The sequence below is a fragment of the Pelophylax lessonae genome (assembly GCF_965119305.1).
Source record: "Pelophylax lessonae genome assembly, chromosome: 2".
In the NCBI taxonomy this organism is placed as follows: Eukaryota; Metazoa; Chordata; class Amphibia; order Anura; family Ranidae; genus Pelophylax; species Pelophylax lessonae.
The window spans coordinates 113,684,986-113,702,382 of NC_138769.1; the positions used below are offsets into that span (position 1 = coordinate 113,684,986).

At 43.5% G+C, this 17,397-nt stretch overlaps 1 protein-coding gene across 1 annotated transcript in view; it reads right to left on the reverse strand.

Moving 5' to 3' along the window:
• CTPS2 (CTP synthase 2) overlaps positions 1 to 17,397 on the reverse strand; it is a 459,116-nt gene that overhangs the window by 297,821 nt on the left and 143,898 nt on the right. Inside the window, exon 11 of the mRNA XM_082245048.1 lies at positions 9,573 to 9,661. Within this exon, the coding sequence (XP_082101174.1) occupies positions 9,573 to 9,661 (89 nt within the window). The remainder of the gene's footprint in view (positions 1 to 9,572; positions 9,662 to 17,397) is intronic.

Below are 17,397 nucleotides of genomic sequence, written 5' to 3' on the forward strand. Positions count from 1 at the left end.
GATATGGCCTCTGCTTGGAACACTCCAAAAAGCACATTTTTGTTTTCTGAAGCCAATCTGTGGTGGATTTACTTCAATGATTAAGGTTATTGCCCTGCTGCATCACCCAACTTCTACTAAGCTTCAGCTGGCAGACAGCCACCCTGACATTATCATGTATGATATTTTGTTAAACTTGGGAATTCATTTTTCCCTCAATGATGGCAAGTCTAGGCCATAAGGAAGCGAACCAATCCCAGATCACATTACCTCAACCATACTTAATTGTTGGGTTGATGTTGGTAAGCTGTGCCCTTTTTGTGTCATACATAGAGCTGAGTATTCTTCCTGAACAATTTAACTTTTGTTTCATCAGTCCACAAAACATTTTTCCATTAGGATGCTCTTTGGCAAACTTCAGGCACACAGCAATTCTTGTACAGCAGTGGCTTCCTCCGTGGTGTTCTGCCATGGACACCCTGCCACCTTTAAAGACGTCTGTATGGTAGACTCCTGAACAGGGATGTTTACCAGGTCCAATTATGTCTTCAGCCTTTAAGCTGTTACTCGTGGGTTCTTCTTTACCTCACTGAAGATTTTGCGTTGTGCCTTGGGAGTCATGTTGGCTGGTCGCCCACTTCTAGGAAGAGTAGTCAAAGTATTAATTTGTCTCTATTTATAGACAATTTGTCTAACTGTTGACTGATGGATGCCTAAACATTTTGAGATTGCTTTGTATCCCTTTCCAGCCTTATGCAGGTCAGCTACTCTTGATCGTATGTCTTCAGAAAGCTCCTTTTTGTGAGGCATGGTTTACATCAGCTGAGGCTTCTTATGAACAGCAATTTTAAAAGGTTTGACTGCCTTTCATCAATTGAAGTAGCTCTAAACCACACCTCCAAACTCATTTCACTATTTAGACTCTAGGTGTGCAAACTACTAGCTACAATTGCCTTTAATTGACATATATTAGTCGACGGGCTCGCTTACTTTTTCCTCCATCACTGTGAAGATTTAAAGCGGTAGTAAACCATTTTCTCAAAAAAAAAAAAACAGGTCCCTTTGCAAGCTCGTGTACTGATGTGCTAGTATGCACCGCGTACTAGCGTACTATGACAGAATTACCTAAAAAACGGATCCCTCCAGCAGCACGCTGTCACCGCTGACATCGATTCCATCTTCACCCAGTCTTCCTTCTGGGTTCACGGGTCGTCTGAATGGTATGCACACATGATTTACGGTTGAGGCACAGCTCTCTCAATGTACAGCATGCAAGAATAAAAACAAAGTTTACTACCGTGGGTGTGTTCAATAAAGACACAAAAAATGTTATATGTTTAGCCACGGTGCATATCCCAGCATCAGTAATTTACCGATTCCTGCTGCTGGGTTTGTTAGCTGCATGCAGATAGCAGCCCAAGCCCATACACTGCAATGACAGGCTGTCTGCAGCTGCAGCTATTTGCGGCTGTTTGCACTGCAGATTCCTGCTGCTGGGATTTGCACCATGGCTAAACATCCATGTAAATGCAGACTAAGGCTTGCACACGAGAGTCATAATTTACTGTTTACGCAGGAACTTGTAAAGCCCGTGTGCAAGGGGCCAAAAACTGTGTGTAAAGACCTGAGTAATGTTTAGTATAGCTGAGCAAAGATGTGCAAGCATATGGACGAGTATAGATGAGTAAAGCTCTTCTTTATTTTCTGTATTGTAATATACTCACTTATACTGGCGTAAACATTACCACTTGCCGACCGCCCCGTGCAGCCGCGCAGGGCGGCTCAGCTGCACATAATCACATAGAAGCCACACTCCCGCTGTGATTAGACACATCGGGAGTCAGACCGCAGGAGGAGCGGGCTCGATCATCGCCGGCCTCCCGCGATCTTTAGAGAAACTGACAGGAGAGCTGCCTGCCTATGTAAACAAAGCAGGCAGATCTTCTGTCAGACAGGCACAGTGAGATTGTGTGTTTCAGCTAAGCTGAAACACCGATCTCTGTGTGCCTATCACAGAGCCCCCCCCACAGTTAGCAAGCACATTTAGGCATACCTTTAATCCCTTGATCACCCCCAGTATTAACCCCTTCCCTGCCAGTGTCATTTATACAGAAACAGTGCATATTATTTAGCACTGATTACTGTATTCGTGTCACTGGACCCCAAAAAGTGTCAAAAATGTCAGTTAGGGGTCCGATCTGTTCGTTGCAATGTCGCAGTCCCGCTAAAAATTGCTGATCGCCACCATTACTAATAAAAGCAAGACAAAAAGTCCAAAGATCTATCCCATAGTTTGTAAATGCTTTAACTTTTGCGCAAACCAATTAAAACACGATTTTTGGGATTTTTTTTACCAAAAATCTGTATGCGCAAACCAATTAAAACACGATTTTTGGGATTTTTTTTTACCAAAAATCTGTATCAGACTACAAATTGGCCTAAACTGATAAAAAAAGAAAACAATATTTTTTACTCTCTGCTATAAAACATTCCCAATAAAAAAATAAAAAAAATCTTTTTTTTATTGGGAATGTTTTATAGCAGAGAGTAAAAAAATATTATTTTTCAAAATTGTTGCTCTTTTTTTGTTTATAGAGCAAAATCTAAAAAACCGCAAAGGTGATCAAATACCACCAAAGGAAAGCTCTATTTGTGGGAAAAAAAAGGACATCAATTGTATTTGGGTACAACATCGCACGCACGCACAATTGTTAGTTAACTACTTAAGCCCCGGAAGATTTTACCCCCTTCCTGACCAGGGCCTATTTTGCGATTTGGCACTGCGTGACTTTAACGGACAATTGCGCGGTCATGCGACGCTGTACCTAAACGAAATTGACGTCCTTTTTTTCCCACAAACAGAGCTTTCTTTTGGTGGTATTTGATCACCTGTGCGATTCTTTGATCATGCGCTGTAAACAAAAAAAGAGCATAAATTTTGCAAAAATAACAATATTTTTCACATTTTTTTATATGAAATTCCCCCAAAAAAAAAATGGAAAAATCAAAATATTTTAACATTTTCGGCCAATTTGTTTTATGCTACATATGTTTGGTAAAAAAAATCGCAAAAAGCGTATTTTGATTGGTTTGCGCAAAAGTTATCGCGTTTACTAACAAAGGGCAAGATTTTTGTCATTTTTGCTGTTTTTTTTTTTTAACGAGTAATGGCGGCGATCTGCGATTTTTTTTGCGGTACTGCGACATTGCGGCGGACAGATCGGACCCTTGACTGACATTTTTGACACTTTTGGGGTTACCAGTGACATTACTGTAGTAATCAGTGCTATACATATGCACTGTTACTGTAAAAATGAGTTAAGTGTGTCCCTAGGGGTGTGCTTCTAACTGTGATTGGACATGGCTACTAGGGTAAGAACAGAGAACACGGTCCTACACATTCTTACACAGGGAAGAATTGAAGGCGGCTTTGTTTACATCAGCCGCCTGCCGTTCATCTGGTGTCACGGATGATTGCGAGTGCCCGGCGGACATCGGGTGTGCCGGGCACACGCGCGGGGGGGGTCCGTGACCGCGCGGGAGCGCGCCTCCGGCGGCGCGCGCTCGCTCCCTAGAAGCCTCATAGGCTAGCGATGTAGACCTACGTCGCTCTGATTGTGAGGGCTGACCGCCGCAGTAAGGGCTCTTTCAGACAGCCGATCCGCTGTTTTTCTCCGCTGCGGGACGTGGGGGCGATCTGTGATTTTTTTTTGCGGGACTGCGACATTGCGGCAGACAGATCGGACCCTTGACTGACATTTATGACACTTTTGGGGGTACCAGTGACATTACTACAGTAATCAGTGCTATACATATGCACTGTTACTGTAAAAATGACACTGGGAGGGAAAGGGTTAACTTTATTGGAGAGGGAGGGGTTAAGTGTGTCCCTAGGGGCATGTTTCTAACTGTCATTGGATGTGGCTAGTGGTGTAACAGCACAGATCAACGGTCCTACATAGCAGGACCGAGTGATCTGTGCTTTTACACAGGGGAGAATGACAGGCGGCTTTGTTTATATTAGCCGCCTGCCTTTCTCCCTCTATATCCGACGATCGCGAGTGACCGGCAGACATCGGGTCCGCCGGTTACACGCCCCGGCTTCGTCGGGTACGAGTGAGGGCGGGAGCGCGCCTCCGGTGGCGCGCGCGCGCCCCCTATTCGCTCCCAGGCTAGTGACGTACCAGTACGTCACTTTGCCTGGGAGGGGCTGACCGCCGCCGTATATAGTCAGGCGGCGGTCGGCAAGTGGTTAAAAACATAGAAAAGCAATTTAACACACATTGGATTGGAGCCACATGCTCCAATCTCTTCGCAGCACTTCCCTAACGTTCCAGTCAGGTAGTGCAATCTGAGCACACCACATGATGACCCTCTTTGGTACTACATGTCCCATCATCCCTATCTCCATAAATAATACACACACACAAGCAAATTGGGCACTAGACTGCTACCTCCCCATCATCATGAAATGTCCGCAGCTGGGACAAGATGTAATGCCAAGGAACGGCACAAATCAGGGTAGCCTCAAAGTTTCTCTGGGATAATGGGGTATAGTGGGGAAAAGCATAAAAACAAAACAATAACGGGCGCTCCTGAAAAAAACACATGAATCCTGTCTATGGATAAATAGCGTATACGGGGCCGATAACAAAATGAGTTCCAGAGCCCAATAACACCAAAGGTCAGGTATCCAAATAAAAATTCAAAAGTTTATGTCAAACAAGTTAAAAACATGAGAACCATAGCTGGATGTTAGACAGCATTGCCAGCGGTTGACTAGACATGGACTTACAGCAGGAGGAATATGCAAAGAGATCCTTGAATCTGCCGGGAGACCCAAATAGGAGGGTCCTGGTTCGGAGGCCGCCCGCCGCGGACAAACAGCAGAGAGACTTGAGTCATGGGAAGTGATCTCACTAGGACACAGAGGTCAGCTGATGTAACATGGGAATGCAGGGAGACAAGGAAGTTGAGCCATTTTCCAGGACTACATGTTTCATTACACGCCCCTGGTGAAAATTGGGGCATGCCCTGAAACATGTAGTCCTGGCAACCAGCTCAACTTCCTGGTCTCCCAGCATTCTTCTGTTGCATCAGCTGACCTCTGTGTCCTGGTGACGTCACTTCTGGTGACTTGAGTCCCCCTGCTGTTCGGCTGCTGCGGGCAACCTCCCAACCAGGATCTCCTTCCCATATAAGTCTCCCAGCACATTCAAGCATCTCTTTGCCATCTGGGTCCTCTTGCCCCAAGTCCGGATCTGGGCACCTGCTGGTAAAGCTGTGCAACATCCAGTTATATTTCTCATGTTTTTTACTTGTTTGGAATAAACTTTTGACTTTTTATTTGGACAGCTGGCCTTTGGTGGTATTTGGCTCAGAAACTAATTTTGCCATCAGCCCTGTATACATCCTTTATCCATAGACATGATTCATGTGTTTTTTTCAGGAGCGCCAGTTTGTGTTATTTTTTTTATCCCTATCTCCTTGCCTGTTCTCCTAGACCTAGCATCAGGAGCCATAGTCATTCTTTTACACTGGAGGAGCAGGGGTAGGGCTTGCATTGCTTCAGGGCTGCAGGTGTGAGTTTGAGTGGGCATACAACTGTAGTCACAGCCAGGAACGTGCACGCAAGGGAGGATCCATGGGACTCGAAAAGGAAATGGAGTCACCCTAATATAAGAAACAAGGGAGGAAATATTTTGGGCTAGGTTCACACTATTCTGGTTCCCCAGCAGCTGTGTTTGTGTGGGAACAGTAGCCTATAAATTTGAATGAGCTGCTGTATCTACGGAAAATACAGGGAAAATTAAAGTAGTACTAAAGGCACATTTTTTTTTCTTTTTGGGAAGAGTAAGGGAGAATAATAGCCTGCATCAGAAGGTTTGCAAAGGTAGCCTACCAAGACTTCTGCCTTTATCAGTGTCTTATAACTAGAGGGACTATTAGGTCTTATAACTAGAGGGAGAAAGGCTGTTTCTTTATATCTTACTAGATATAAGATACAAGATATAACCAGAAATGTTTGTGCTCATGGCACAGAGAGTTTAATAGCATCCCATGATATTACAAGCCCCAGCTCATTTCAGTTAAGTTGAGAGTCACCATACTAGGCCCCTCCAAAATGGTTTATTATTTTAATGAAGTCAGTTAGCACATTTAGTTACCATTTCTACCTAATAGCCATACACATCCAGCTAGGGTGGACTATGACACTCACATACAGTATTAGATATAAATAGTGCATATTGATTGCGTGATAAACATAACACACTGCTCAAATAAATTACACTTTGAAAACACATCAAATTTCAAAGGGGACAAAGTGTCATTTCTTCAGTGTTGTCACATGAAAAGATATAATAAAATATTTACAAAAATGTGAGGGGTGTACTCACTTTTGTGAGATACTGTATATAGCCAAAGCCGACACTTGGCCTTTGATACTGCCCAAAGCCAACCGCTGTTCAATCCCTTTCGGTAGAAAGGCCAAAACCCTAGTAGAGGAAAACAAGCGAGGGTGCACCTTCAGCGATTCACACCACAAAATGTACAATTTCCACGTACGATGATATATCTTCCTTGGAGTCGACTTCCTAGCCTTCAATAGCATAGGAATCACAGAGTCAGAAAGACCTTTATCTCTCAACACCTGGCTTTCAACAGTCATGTCATTAAAATCAGCTACTGTAAAGCAGAAAGGAAGATCCGGCCTTGAGACAGCAGATCTTCCCTGAGAGGAAGTCTCTAAGGAGCATTGGCGACCAACCTTACAAAGTCTGCGTACCAAGACCGGCGAGGCTAGTCTGCGGCCACCACAATGACCGGAATTCTTTCCACCTCTACCCTGCATAGAAGCCTTGGCAGAAGTGTTAACGGAGGGAAGGCATAAATCAGCCGATACTGACCCCAAGAAGACACCAGTGCGTCCGTGGCGTCGGCCAAAGGGTCTCGAGACCTGGCTACAAACCTCTGCACCTTCTTATTGAGACAAGAAGCAAACAGATCGACCTCGGGCATCCCCCACCGAACACACAGGAGATGAAACACCTTTGGGCGTAGGGACCACTCCCCTTGGTCCAACACCTGACGACTCAGGTAATCCACTTCTCCGTTTTCCACACCTGGGATGTTGCACCGCAGAAAGAGCTGGAACAAACTGTTCTGCCCAGGCCAGAATCTCAGCCACCTCCTTGGCCGCCAAGACACTCTTGGTGCCCCCCTGGTGATTGATGTAAGCCACAGCCGTGGCAAGTGCCTCTTGGGCTTTTTGCCATCAAGCGTCTGTGAGACAAGTTTGCAAGGCGGCACCTTGGTTGTCCCTGCATACTTTTACTAAGTTCTACAATGTAGATGTGTTGGCATCTTCGACGGCCTCTTTTTGGCCACAGGCTGCTGTTTAAAGAATCTTTTTTGTTCTCTTTGAGAGTGTATACTTTTTCTGGGTGAGCTCCGGTTTTTCCTGGTTGAGCTCCTTTTTACCTGGTTGGCTAAGTTTAGCCTTTGGGGAATTATGTTCTTCTTTGCGTTGTTCTTCCACCCCTCATAACAATATTGCTTTGGGACATCCCAAAGGTAATGGAGATATGGAGCTGCGTCTGTCTATGAACGATAGAGTAAACTGAATTTTTGTAAGAACTTACCGCAAAATCCTTTTCTCTGAAGTTCATCGACAGACGCAGCACCCGCCCCTCTACTTTTGAGTCTATCGGCTTTTCTGCCTTCTAAACACTGCTTGCAACGAAACTGCAATCTGAAGCAGAGTGTGTGGGGTTATGCCTGCAGGGACAGCCCCCATGGGCGTGGTAACATTTTTTTTTCCTGTCTAGTGCCTATTCCTGATCGGAGGAGCATAACCCAATGGTAATGAAGATTTGGAGCTGCGACTGTCAATGAATGATAGAGAAATTAAGTTTTTAATCTTGGGCTTTATTTTTAATAAAAAATAATCCTACAAATACGGAGAGCACTATATATATATCATTCTTTGTTAAGCTTCCTATATGCAACCACTTAAGGATTCCTGTGGATGGAGGTGGATTGAATGACATCCATTTACAGCAGAGAGGAACAACACTTCTGGTATATCAAACCTAGTTTAAAAAGAATGTGCATGAGACCTGATTTTTATTGGGTCAAACCACAAGGTGAGAGTATTGGAATGTTGGTGATGGGTTTTGCACAATACAAGTTGGAGTGATTCACAATATATATTGTTAACATCAAACCATTGTCCTGCCCCAGCATTAGGTCAGCACTAAACGCTGAATAGATCTTCTTACAGTGCTACAGCTGTGAGTGACAAGTGCGACTGCAGCAAAGTCACAGAACCGAATGGCATTTCCCTGCACTTGTTTAGAGCATAGTGAGCCTCAACCCCCTTGGGGACTGAGTACCCGGCACACATTGTACCAATAGAGGATTCACCACCTCATGATTTATATGGTGTCACTGGTAAATAGCTAACAGTTTCCAATGCGGATTGTTGGACAAGAGTGTGGATAGATGTCAAACATGGTGTTATGCGTTTATGAAGTTACATGCATTACATGGCTGTTTAATGTTAATTCTAGGGTGAATTTCCACTTTAGTGCTAAAGACTTTTATGTATTTGAAATGCCAGTGAGAGACATGGGAAGAGCAGACAGTGATCCATTCAATCCTGTGCATATTACCTTCAAATTTACAATCTTCAAATCACAGTAAAATAGCTCATTTGTGTTTCAGAAACAATATGTACTCCAGAAAAAACATTCCATTGAGACAAAAAATACACCCAACCCATAAATGTTTTTTTTTTTTTTACTATGGTTCCTTGATGGGTATTGTTTCTTACATTACTGATTTCTATTCTGCATTACTAGATCATATTTAATAGCTTATAATCACTAAAAAGGTATTATAGTTTGGGAAGAAGACTGAATATTCCAAACAGAAAGAAGACAGAAGAAATCACTGCCCGATCCAGCCAAAAATGGCAGCTGACCTTTCATGTCTACCAGCTGCTTAAAGAAGATCCCACTAAGTCCAAATATTAAAATTTCATACAAGCTATAACATGGTAATTTGATTTCCAAAGTTGTTTTTAATCTTTCTAAATGTGCAGGTTGTAATAACAGAAGGCCTGGTGATCTAGCTGTAAAGTTTTTCAAACATGTCCTGATAAGGGGTGATAACTCTCTCCCTATTATATTCCTGCATTGTCACCGTCACATACGCCCTTGGTGAGGACTACACATCGTGCAGGCATGATCCAGGAAGCGGTTTCAGATCACTGATGTGTAGTCAATGCTCAAGCAAGTGCATACACACAGGAAGTAGCTGGTAAAGGCTGTGGAAGATCAGCTGAACTAAAATGCTAAAAATCATAAAATAAAATATGTCGTCTTGTTTGGAACGGATCCCGGACATACTTGACCTGCTACAGTTCTGACTGAACACAACATTTTATGATTTGATTATCAAAAAATATTTGATAAATTAAGTTTGGTGTAGCATGAACTCTGTAAGTGTGCATCTTGTATTGTTTCTCACAAATATCTCGTTCTGGTAACCACCCTTGTACATGATACTTTACGAAATGTAATACTTACTGAGCTTTGCACAACTTCTCCCAGGCCTTATGGAATTTCACAGGGTCTTCAGCTTTGGTAGAAGGTTCTAACTCAGCAGAGTCTATATACTGCAAAAGTATAAGAGATATGTTCACTTTTACAGGTATCTGGAAGATCTGATACAAAGCAGGCAATGTATGATCAAGCAATCTACAGATAGCTAGAGTAAAGCTAAAAATTATAGAACCTTTGTTAAAAATCTCAACATGTAAATATGTGAAGAGAAGAAGAAATCCAATAAAGAAGTTGTAAAGTCAGAAGGTTTTTTATCTTAATGCATTCTATGCATTAAAATAAAAAAGCCTTCTGTGTGCGGCAGCTCCCTTTAGCTCCCGTCTAATGCTTACCTGAGCCCCCTCTCAATCCAGCGATGTCTACGACTGTCTCAGCTGTCCGGGACTCCCCTCCTCATTGGCAAAGACACAGCAGCGGCGCCATTGGCTCCCATTGCTGTCAATAAAAGTCAGCTAGCCAATGAGAAGAGAGGGGGCGGCCCGAACCACAGCACCATGTCTGAATGGATACACTAGGCTGTGACTCAGTTCAGGTACCCCCATAGCAAGCTGTTAGCTGTGGAGGCACTCAAAGGGAGGGGCCATTAGAGTTGAAGAGTGACCCGAGAAGAGGAGGATTGGAGCTGTTCTGTACAAAACTAACTGCACAGAGCAGGTAAGTATAACATGTTTGTTATTTTCATTGAAGAAAAAAAAAAAAAACGAGACTTTACAATCACCTTAACCCTTTCACTGCCAGGTCCGTACAGCGGGGGGGGGGGGGGGGTTGGGGAAGCTGGGGAAGCATAAAATAAAAAGAAAAATGTCAGCGCCTAATCCACAAAAAATAGTAGCTTGCAAAACAGTGTGAACATACAAACAATGATTAAATGCTCAGGGCTATATGCCAGTGGTCCATAAGCCACCAGTCGGTTTAGTCTGGTGGCTTTATATGTAAGTGCTATATATGTTGTTGCACTGTATGGATCTCCATTTGTGTTTTGTACATTGTTTTTAATAATTGTGGAAGTTTTAATAAATACTACAACATGAGGCGATCTCTTCTTTTCTGCCTGTTAATTTGCCACTCTGGATTTAACATCTGAGGAAAGCATGTCCGATGAAGAGATAAGAAGATCATTCCCCGCTTGATTCCTCTGTCTTCATCTCACACGCTTTCAGCTGTCCTGACAAGACAGCATATGGGTCTGGTGAGTGTTCACTTTTTACTTTGGTGGAGAAACACTACCTGATGTCGGTATTAAATTTACATTGACACAGAATATCGTCTTCCACTTGGATTTATGAGTTGTTTGGACTTATGTTCCATTGATGGACTTGATTTTTCCAGACACTTTTTTTCAGACACTATTCATATTATTATTTAGCGCTGCAACCTTTTATTTATTTATGTGTTTACCAGCCCCCTCCCTGTAGTGCAGTGGACCGAGGCAGCCATCAGTGCCGATGGCTCCTGTGTCCACTGACAGCTCAGCTGATCACATGGTCAATAGAGAGTTTACTATGTGTCAGACTGTCAGTTTATGAATGAATAAGGTCTCTATACAGACTCCTTATTTCATTCATGTAAAGTGCTGCAGAGAAAGGGACTTTCTTAAGTCAAAAAAACATGGAGCGTTGCTGATGCGGTGGTATTTAGTACCCGCACGCATTGCAAAATTTTCACCCTCCTACTCTGCAACGTGCTTTCGGGGTTGCCTGGAGACAGGCACACACCTGCACATTTGGTGGACTTGCCCACTGGTGCTAAAGTTTTGGCAGGCCGTCTTCCATATTCTCTCCATCCTGATGGATGTTCCGATCTCGCCTGACCCCCTACTGGCTCTCTTGAATGTAAAACCGGATAATGTGTCCAAATTCCGCCACAAATTGTTCCTACAGGTCACAATGGCGGCTAAACAAACCTTTGCGAAAGCGTGGAAATCCCCACATCTGCCTTTGACTGAAGTGAAACACCGAATCACCAACGCTATGATTCACGCCAAAATCGATGCTGTTCTGACAGATACAGTCGAGAAGTACGATAGAATCTGGCAACCTTTGGTTGACAATTTTCTTCCCCCCAACTTTGATAACTCCCTATTGCTGCCCTGAACCATACCTGGGGACCTAATACCTTCACTCCTTATATACTGCCCCCCCCCCCCGGTGATCTTTCCCCTTCCTCTTTCCCCTCTGTCTACCCCTCCCCCATTTTATCCTTGTCCCCTCCTGTTCCCCCTTCTCCCTGTCCCCCCCCCCCCCGCCCTGCTTCCTTCTTTCTGCATACATATATTGTAGCATATACAACGTCTGAGTTTGTTCTACCTTGTCATTTTAACTACAGTTCACAGGTTACCTGTTCGACTTGTTCCATCATCCTGGCTGACTGTAGCCCATGTTTTTCCTGTTTGGTAGATACCCGTGAGGTTCCTCTCATCCCCCTGCCTCTTCCCACACGGTACGGTAGACTTGGGTACTGTCCCCTTTTAGCTTAACAATTGGTTGGTTTTGCCTCCCCACCTAGGCACAGTGTGCTCCCTATATGGGGTGCCGATGGGTTGGCGATGCCAATCACTACTCTCTAGTGACCACCCATTTTGCTGCCACTTGTCTACTAACCCTCACGATTTGCTGTAGTTACAGTTATTGGTCATGCTCTGTTACCAAGCTTTGTTTACGTTACCTCACATTATACTGTATGACAAACTTTGTTACTTACTTGCATTATTCAATAAAATACTTGAAACAGAAAAAAACATGGAGCGGACTCTGTCAAGCAGATCTGCCTGCTCAAAAATACTAGTGTATTTTTAGTGAAAGTAGCAATATGATGAACATTCGCACAATTATTGCGGGGCCCAAAAAATCAGTAGCACTTTTTTTTATTCTACAGGTCATGTGCTTTCAGAAAATGTCTGGTTTGAGGGCTGGTTTACACTGGTGCGATGCCAGACATCGCATGTGATTCGCACCTCATTGTGCAGATCACATGCGATGTCTGCGCAATGTGAATTCAGCCATAAAAACTATATGGCTGAATTCGCAGCTCATTCAGACCAAACTCGTGCAGGCCCCTTTTTTTGTCCGCACCAGAATCAGATTGCATAGGTGTTCACACCCATGCAATTAGATTCCTGTCTGAAATCATAGTTCGCACTGCAATCTGCAAACCAAACTGGGTGTGTCATTAACTTTGTATTGACACCCGCAGAAGTTCGCAGAGGGCAGTGTGAGCTGGGAACCCGCACTGGATTTGCAGGGTTTCCCCGCATCGCACCAGTCTGAACCGTGCCTGAGGGGACTTTTCAAACTCTGAAAGCTGTAGATGAAAAATGGTAACCTCTGGATTTTTAGAGTAAATTGTTTTTATTTACAGTTTTGCGTACATTCGGTTTTCACCATTTCACAAAAAGGTAAAATTTAAAATGTACAAATATTTGTTCAAATATTTGTTATTTATTAACTTTTATATTTAGTAGGAATTTTGTACATTTTGCCATGTATGAATCCACTATTAATGATTTTAGTGTATTTTTAGCAAAAATATTGGTTTAACCACTTGCTGACCGCCCCATACAGATTTACTGCGGCAGGGCGGCTCAGCTGAGCATAATCCTGTAGATCTACTTCATCACTTGGACTTTCTTGTCATGATGTTTCTAATTAATTGAGATTTTTTTACTACACATCTACAAGCCCAGTTTTCTTTCTCTGGGGTAGTGCCTTTCATCCCATTTTTTGTTGTTTGTGCTGCTTATCTCATTAGGACTGAGTATGGCACAGCTGCACCCCTGATGGGATACATGGTTTATCTATTTTTATCATCTTTATTGTTTTAACCAATCAGTTCTTTGGGTCTCTGGACTTGTCAGTTTTTAGTGGCAGGTTAATTTTGTGTGTTTATCTACGTGAATATGTGCATGCGGTTTTGGCAGCGCGCGCCGCAGAAGCTGCGCTCCCACTGTGATTAGACACAGCGGGAGCCAGACCGCGGGAGAAGCGGGCGCGATCGCCGCCAGCCTCCCGCGATCCTCAGGGAAACTGACAGAAGAGCCGCGGCCTATGTAAACAAGGCAGGCAGCTTTCCTGTCAGACAGGCACAATGAGATCGTGTGTCTCAGCTAAGCAGAAACACCAATCTATGTGTGCCTGTCACAGAGCCCTCCCCCCAACAGTTAGTAAGCACAATTTAGGAACACACTTAACCCCTTGATCACCCCCAGTATTAATCCTTTCCCTGCCAGTGTCATTTATACAGTAACAGTGCATTGTATTGAGCACTTATCACTGTATTGGTGTCACTGGTCCCCAAAAAGTGTCTCTTAGTGTCAGATTTATCCACCGCAATGTCGCAGTCCTGCTAAAAATCGCTGATCACTGCCATTACTAATAGAACCAACAAAAAATAAATAAAAAGTCCAAAAATCTATCCCCTAGTTTGTAAACGCTATAACATTTACGCTTTTTGTGATTTTTTTTTTTACCAAAAATATGTAGCAGATTACAAATTGGCCTAAACTGATAAAAAATAGATTTTTTTTATTTATTTTTTTATTGGGAATGTTTTAAAGCAGAAAGTAAAAAATATTCTTTTTTTTTTCTAAATTGTTGCTCTTTTTTTGTTTATAGCGCAAAATCTAAAAACCGCAGAGGTGATCAAATATCACCAACAGAAAGCTCTTTTTGTGGGGAAAAAAGGACATCAATTGTTTTTGGGTACAGCATTGCAGGATCGTGCAATTGTTAGTTAAAGCAAACGCAGTGCCGAATCGCAAAAAATGGCCTGGTCATTAAGGGGGTAAAACCTTCGGGGCCGGAGGGGTTAATAAACATTTGCGCAAACATTGCGGTGCCTTAAAAATCAATAGCACCTTCTTTTTATTTTACTGGCCATGTGCTTTCAGAAAATATATTGTTTGGGGGGTCTTTTATAAACTCTGAAGCTGTAAGTGAAAAAGGAAAACCTCCAGATTTCAAGAGAAATTTTTGCGTACGTCCGATTTTCACTATTTCTCAAAAAGGCGTAATTTAAAAATTACAAATATTTGTTATTGAGTAACTCAATACAGGTTAGGTTTTTATATTTAGTAGGAATTTAGCAGGAATTTTGTGAAATTTACTGAGTTTATTTCTGCTAAAAATGAATTTAGAGAATTTTTAGAGAAAACTGTTTTCATAAAGATTTGCGCAAATATCGCAGAGCATTAAAATCAGTAGCACCCTCTTTTTATTCTACAGGTCATTAGCTTTCAGAAAATATATAGATTTTTTGAGAAATTTAGATATTTCCGTTTTTGCGTATGTAAGATTTTCACTATTTCACAAAAAGGCGCAATCTAAAATTTACAAATAGTTGTAATTTATTAACTCAATACAGGTTAGCATTTACAGCATCTCACAAAAGTGAGTACACCCCTCACATGTTTGTAAATATTTTATTATATCTTTTCATGTGACAACACTGAAGAAATTACACTTTGCTACAATGTAAAGTAGTGAGTGTACAGCTTGTATAACAGTGTCAATTTGCTGTCCCCTCAAAATAACTCAACACAAAGCCATTAATGTCTAAACCACTGGCAAAAAAAAGTGAGCACACCCCTAAGTGAAAATGTCCAAATTGGGCCCAATTAGCCATTTTTCCTCCAGGGTGTCATGTGACTCGTTAGTGTTACAAGGTCTCAGGTGTGAATTGGGAGCAGTTGTGTTAAATTTGGTGTTAACACTCTCACTCTATCATACTGGTCATTGGAAGTTCAACATGACACCTCATGGCAAAGAACTCTGAGGATCCGAAAAAAAGAATGCTTGCTCTACAATAAGGCATGTCCAACCATGCGGCCCAGAACCGCAGGCAATGCAGCCCACTGCCCCCTGACATATTTTTTTTTTTTCTGGGGAGGAAGGAAGTTGAATCGGGGGCACGGCCTGCAGGTTTCCAACTAACTGTAGACAGAGGCCGCCTTGGAGGGGAGGGGAGGGGAGGGGAGGTGTGCGCCCCTGGATTACAAACAGAGGGGGGATCTCCTGCTTACCTGGCGGCTGCTGTCATACGAAGCCCCCTCCTCCTGGACTGGCTCCTGTGATAGACAGCACATTGGTGATGCCTATCATAGGAGCCAGTCCAGGAGGCAGGACTTTGTATGACAGCGGTCGCCGGATAAGCGGGAGTTCCCCACTCTGTGTAATCCAGCGGCTCTCCTCTCTCTTCATTGCAGACTGCATTGGATGGGCTTGCACTTGTGAGGCTACACTGGATAGGCACTGATCAGGCTGCATTGGATGGGCACACACTGGTGAAGCTGCATTGGATGGGCGCTGTTTAGGCTGCATTGGATGGGCATGCACTGGGTTGCAAGTGCCGTGCGATCTCCCGGCTGCTGCGGGAGACGTAGGATGTCTGCAGTCATTGACGGAGCCACTGCTTCCTCTATAGTTCCGGCTCTGTTACAGGCGGAGTGCTATGAAATGCACTCCGCCTGTGACAGGAGCCATACAGGAAGCAGTGACTCTGCTCTCTACTGCAGCTGCTGCTTCCTCCAGCAGTACCCGCATTACCAGCAGTATCCGCTAGCAGTCTACAAAATAAGTGGAAAAGGTATGTGCAATATGTTTTTTAATAACTAGTTGTGTTTTGTCATAATATGTCATGTCCTTGTTCATGCATGTATAAGTAAGGACATGACATTTTCTGGCTGTCTAAGTCATATATGCTAGGAGTGCAACTAGCTCCCAGCACATAACTATAAATATCCCAGCATGTGCAGTGTTTCTGACTCCTACCACCATGACCACTTCAAATCACTGAAGTGGTCATGGTGGTTAGAGTGTTCCTTTAATATTTCTCAGAAAAAGTAAACCTCTGTATACCGATTCCATTTAATTTGATCGTCCTCTAGTTGTGTTAAATTAGTGCTGGGGGGAGGGGGCATGGCGGCGCGGGAAGGGCACAGCAGCATTTTATTGCTTATCTACCTTAACTATAGTATATATTTTATATGCGGCCCGAGAAAATTTCTCTACACTCAATGTGGCCCAGAGAAGCCAAAAGGTTAGACACCCATGCTCTACATAAAGAAGGCCTAGGCCATAAGCAGATTGCCAAGACCCTGAAACGGAGCTGCAGCACGGTGGCCAAGACCATACAATGGTTTACCAGGACAGGTTCCACTAACAGGCCTCGCCATAGTTGACCAAAGAAGTTGAGTGCATGTGCTCAGTGTCATAGCCAGAGGTTGTCTTTGGGAAATAGACGTATGAGTGTTACTAGCATTGCTGCAGAGGTTGAAGGGGTGGGAGGTCAGCCTGTCAGTGCTCAGACCATACGCCGCACACTGCATCAAATTGGTCTGTATGGCTGTCGTCCCAGAAGGAATCCTCTTCTAAAGATGATGCACATGAACGCCTGCAGTTTGCTGAAGAAAAGCAGACTAAGGAGGTTCGATTACTGGAACCACGTCCTGTGGTCTGATGAGACCAAGAAAAATGTTTTGGTTCAGATGGTGTCAAGCGTGTGTGGTGGCAACTAGGTGAGGAGTATAAAGACAAGTGTGTCTTGCCTACAGTCAAGCATGGTAGTGGGAGTGTGATGGTCTGGGGCTGCATAAGTGCTCCTGGCCCTGGGGAGCTACAGTTCATTGAGAGAACCATGAATGCCAACATGTACCGTGACATGCTGAAGAAAAGCATGATCCCCTCTCTTCAGAGACTGGGATGCAGGGCAGTATTCGAAGATGATAACAACCCCAAACACACATCCAAGATGACCATTGCCTTGCTAAAGAAGCTGAGGGTAAAGGTGATGCACT